This window comes from Aristolochia californica, unplaced genomic scaffold, assembly GCF_029961685.1.
Source record: "Aristolochia californica isolate CCGP_79_NKW_82.1479 unplaced genomic scaffold, dmAriCali1.0.hap1 SCAF_6, whole genome shotgun sequence".
In the NCBI taxonomy this organism is placed as follows: domain Eukaryota; kingdom Viridiplantae; phylum Streptophyta; class Magnoliopsida; order Piperales; family Aristolochiaceae; genus Aristolochia; species Aristolochia californica.
In genome coordinates this window covers 37,516,650-37,522,158 of record NW_027182257.1, presented here as the reverse complement: position 1 = coordinate 37,522,158, position 5,509 = coordinate 37,516,650, and the positions used below count along the sequence as shown (strand labels likewise).

The 5,509-nt window shown below is 40.0% G+C and overlaps 1 protein-coding gene across 1 annotated transcript; it reads right to left on the bottom strand.

Annotated features, from left to right (window-relative positions):
* Positions 1 to 765: 765 nt before the first annotated feature.
* On the bottom strand, positions 766 to 1,386 carry LOC137935374 (dehydration-responsive element-binding protein 1D-like). Its single transcript, XM_068780032.1, has one exon. The coding sequence runs from the start codon at positions 1,384 to 1,386 to the stop codon at positions 766 to 768; it is 621 nt and encodes a 206-aa protein (XP_068636133.1).
* Positions 1,387 to 5,509: the final 4,123 nt, after the last annotated feature.

The window sequence follows — 5,509 nt, the reverse complement described above, 5'->3', positions numbered from 1 at the left end:
CTCCTTAGATTTTATGTTGAGTCGGCACCCTTTTTGGAGAGTCTCTTGAAAATTCTGCCCCTTGGCTGATGGGTGCCCCTTCTAGAGCATTCTCTTGGTTGACGTCACCTTTGAGAAAATCGCTTGGACTTTTTTGCCCTTAGGCAAGTGGGTTCCTTCTCTTCTGGAGTCTTCTTTGACTCTTTTGTCTACGTTGCACCTCTTTTCTAGAACAAGTTTTGTTGATTTTGCCCCCTCCTCTCCGGTGCCACTTGTCTCCTCTTCGTTGTTGGTGTTCAGCTTTACCTTGGACTTCTACTTAATATAAATGATTTTCTAAAAGAGTTCTAAATTACTACCTAATCCTATTAGGCTCATGCCTGAGCTTAGTCTCAGTATTCTTCTACTTATCTTTGGTTTGCCAACCCAGGTCGGGTCAGGAAAACCCTGATCTCAAACACGTGGTCATTTAAGGCAAAGTAATATTTGACTTTCTTTGGGCTCCAATAGAATAATTGGCCGATATTCTCTGTGTCGGACACAAGCGGTAGAAAGTTGAGGTGATCTGTTACTTATAAACTATGATCCGTGTGTGCAATTCCGTTTTTTGTCCGAAAAACTAGAAAAACTGTAACAGTTTGATTTTTGTACTTCTTAAATCTAAGTTGACCGCACAATTTCTGGTAGGCTAGATCAACTCGTGGATAATCCCTCCAGGGCCAATTACCGGCACGAAAAAAGGTCAACCACGGAAAGGAAATCCAATCCAAACAGTCGTGAAAGAAATTAGTAGTTCCATAGTGAAAAGGCCGTTTCCTCTTCATCGCACTCGTTCCAGAGGCAGCCACCCTCACCAGTTCCACTCGGCGGCGGATATAACAGTAACCCCTCCGCCATGTCCGCCAGCATTCTCGGCATGCCCTTATCCTCCTCGTCCTCCATTCCGGTTGAGCTACTCCGGTTCTCCGCTTCTCCCTCCTGCTTGCCGATTTTTATCGAGTCCGACGGCTGAAAAGCCTCCGCGGCATGGGCAGCGGCCTTCTGAATGTCCTTGGCGCTATCTGACTCCGGCACCCGCAAACTCCAAGCGGAGTCGGGAAAGTTGAGAGAAGCGGACTTACCTCTCAATGCCAAGGCGGCGACGTCGTGGGCCCTGGCAGCCATGTCCGGCGTGGGATAGGTTCCCAGCCATATTCTCGTCTTCTTGTTTGGCTCCCGTATCTCGCATACCCATTTGTCGCTACCCCTTTGCCTCACACCCCAGTAGACCGGATGTCGCATCTCGCGGAACTTGGTTCGTCCTGCGCGCTTCTTCTGCCGACCGCACTGGAACGGCGCAGCCTGATCATCGCTTCCAGTGCTGGTTCCGCATGGCGAAGAGCTCTCATGGAGGTTGAGATCTTCCATGGTTCTCTAGAATCTGGAGTGGTGAAACGAATCTGTTCGTTTATAAGCCGGATCTCTGGGGGGGGGTTGGGTTTTGACGTTACGCCGGCATGGCGAGAGACTTTTCGACACTACGCGAGACTGTCGTGAGCTGGAAGGCTGCTGGACAACATGGAATCTGTTCAGATGAGGAAAGTCAGAGGACGGTGAGAACGTCACTTATTAAAAATGCATGACTGGTCTTCGTCCAACTCGCATCATCTTTTCTTGACGGAGTAGATTTATTTCTTCGCGCTTGCAGGAGCCAGTGACCAGATTCAGGGTATGAACAACAGATGCAGCCAAGCGGAACCTTTCCCGGAAAGTCACATTGCGTCGCTTCTGACTGATCTCTTGTATCATCCGTGGAAGCCGAAATCGAAATAAAGGAAAAACTAATCTCTTCGTATCACCCGTGTAGGGACCGCGTGAAAACAGAGTGCCAGGTCAGGACTGATAGCACCACTGGAAAGAAGAAAGATTGCTTGTGATTTTGTCCGTTGAAGTTTCCGGGAAGAGGTCAGCCCGTCCTTGCGCTTCAAAAACTGGTGGAAACCATGGGGCCCAACTTCTCAAACCTACTCAACTTCAATGTCTCTACTATAAGCTATATAAATATTCTTCCATATTAATAGTTAGAATTAAATTGTTATAATTTTTTAAAAATTTTATAAATTTACCTAATTACCTATTTTACCATTTAATAAATGGGAATGAAAGACAAAGAAACAAGTTATATAGGAAATCCACCTCTACCCAATCCACTTGAGGTAGCAAGGTGGGATTTCTCTTAAAAAAAAACCCACATCAAGTCAAATGGGTCGAGGATGGGGTTAGCCCCCAAAATGCACATCCAACCCAAGGTAATCAGGTCTAGTTTAACTAGGTTTAACTATCGATTGAACTGATGATGACATCATAATGACATTAGATAATTTTATAAATTTCTATTAGTGGTTACTGTTGCATTGTTATAACCTTTTTTTATATTGTGCTAATTTTTATAATTTTAAATATTTTCTTTAATTATTTATATATTTACCTAATTACCCATTTTACCATTTAATAAATGGGAAGGAATAGCTACTAATGTGTTAAATAGGGAATCCACCCTAACTTAACACACTTGAGGTGGAAATGGGGTTCTCATAGTGCCCCATAGGCCAAAGATGAATTTCTTTAAAGAGCCTTGCGTGTGGCCAAATGGGATTAGCCCCAAAAAACCATGCAAACCAAGGTATATGTGTGTATATATATATATATATATATTACTTTAAAAATATAGTCTTTATCTTACTATAAGTACATGATAATACAAAAGGTAAAAAAATGAAATGAAACATTTTGGGAGGGTAATACAGGACAAATAGGGATGGAGCAGGATTTGCGAGGACAAGTTCACAGGGTAGGTTGGTGGTGTAGAGTGTGTTTCCCTAAATTGGACCTTGACCCAACCCATTGTCATTCTGATGTTATAAAACCCAACCCCAATTACTAACCTAATGATGTAATCAGGTCTAGCTCAACTAGGTCTAACCGTTTATTGAATCGATGTTGTTCATAATGAGATCAACATAATAATAAAAAATATTAGGGAAATTTTTGCGAAGATAAATTTTTAAATTTTGTAAGTGACTTATCTATGTGATTAACAACTCATAAAGAGTATTTTTAATATTTCTCACAAAAAATATTAATTATTTGATTAAAATAGCAAAAGGACAATGGCTCAATTTGAAAATGTTGAGAACTCGTCTATTTAGATTATTTTCATTCAAACAACATTGCTCTCAACTTCTTTCCACAATATCTTTCAAGTGCTCTATACTTCGATATCACAATTGGAAATTTAATGTATGCTTTCAAAAAGGCAATACCCTAAAGAGCAAAACTACTTCTTGTACTTTTATTTTGAAATCTACATTTAACATCTTTTGATCACACACTTTGAAATCATTTATAATATGACATATTTTAAGTTGTGGAGCCTAATCAACGCTATACGCTAAGTCGGTACACGGATTGACCTTCGCGGTAAGGTCGTCATGTGGGTTGGAAGGGGAGCGGGAAACCCCCCTCGCTGAGGTGTGGGGGTGGAGCCCCTGTCTGGTCCACAACCTATTAACTGTTGTTTCATTAAGGGCAGTTTGGGAATTCTATTCTTGTATCGAGGTTGCCCTAGTTTACTCTTTATATTTGGGGTGGTGCCGCTAATAGGGTTTTATCATCTGAGGAGCATCAATGGCAGACCAAGGGAGGTCAGAGAAAAACACCTGTCAGTGTGTGTGATCTCTCTTGTAAACTATTTCATCTTTATAGTGGATTACTGCAGCGGCGAAAGATAGGATGTAGTCTCACCTGAAGACGAAATTGTATAAATCTTGTTTGTATTCTCGTACTTGCTTTTTTCTTTCTTCTACGATTATTATTATTGCTCTCGTTAGTTTGGAATTAGGGCGTTTAATTCCTAACAAGTCGTATCAGAGTTTTGGTTCATGATTGAGAGCAATGGCTTGCAGAGAAGGATCAACACTTGGAATCAACAAGTTTGATGGTATGAATTTTGAGTTCTAGATGATACAGATCGAAGATTATCTTTACAGAAAAAAGCTGCAAGCTTCACTTCTGGATATGAAACCAGAAGGTATAAAAGATGATGAGTGAAATCTCCTTGATAGACAAGTATTAGGAGTAGTCTAGTGAACATTGTCGAAGAATGTTGCTCACAACGTGGTGTCAAAGAAAATCATAGTGGGGATGATGAATATTTTGTTCGACATGTATAAGAAACCTTCCACAAATAATAAGGTACAACTCATGAAAAAAATCTTCAATTTAAATATGACAAAAAATACATCAGTGGCATCGCATTTGAATGAGTTTAGCACGATTGTCAATCAATTGACTTCCTTTCAAATTAAATTCGATGATGAGGTTCATGCTTTAATTCTTTTGGCGTCTCTGCCAAATTATTGAGAGCCTAAGAGGGATGCAGTCAGCAATTCCGTAGGCAATGGAAAGTTGATTTTTAATGATGTTCGAGAAACCATTCTAGTGGAGGATGTTCGTTGAAAGGACTCCGGGGAATCATCGACATCAAATTCTACCCTAAATGTCGATACTAGGGGCAGGAACTTTGAGAGGAATTTCAACAAGCGCAATGGTAGAGAGAAGTCGGGGAATGGTAGAAGCAAGTCCAAATTCGAAAGGAATGTGGAATGCCAGAATTGTGGCAAGTTTGGTCACATAAAGAAGAACTGCAACGCACTAAAGAAGGATGAAAAGAAAAGTGATGTTGCAAATGCAGTGACTGAAGAGGTACAAGATGTTTTACTTTTGTAAGTTGATAGCCCTATTAACTCTTGGGTGTTAGATTTAGGAGTTTCTTTTCACACCACCACACACCGTGAGATCATGGAGAATTATGTTGTTGGAGATCATGGGAAGGTGTATATTGCTTATGAAAAACCTTTGGATATTGTCGGTATTGGTAATGCCAGTTTGAGGATGTCAAACGGGACAGTGTGAAAAATTCACAAGGTAAGACATGTAACAAAACTGACGCAAAATCTAATCTCAGTAGGGCAACTTGATGATGAAGGTCATAATGTAACTTTTAATAGTGCTACTTGGAAAGTCACTAAGGGAGTCATGGTTGTTACATGAGAAGTTAAAACTGGAACTGCTTACATGACTTCCAGTTGCAGAGACACGGTTGCAGTTGCTGATGTTCTTACTAATTCTGACTTGTGGTATTATAAGCTCATTCACATCAGTGAGTAGGGAATGAAAGTGCTTAAGTCCAAAGGGAAGCTACTAGGGTTGAAAACTGTAAACGACATGTTGAATTTATGGAAAAGAGAAATACTTCATTGACTTTCTGTAATCAGAGTACATGAACCCCTATTTATAATAGAGAAAAGTAGTAGAGTAAAATTATAATTAAACTACCCTTGTCCCAATTACAACAAATCTCTAACACTTAAAGATAAGTCCTAGCATAATTAAATAACTCAATATAAATAAAATATTAACATAATTAAAATACCTTTAAACTAAAACTCTTCTGTGAGACCTTCTTCCATAATAATAGTGGCTCTATAAG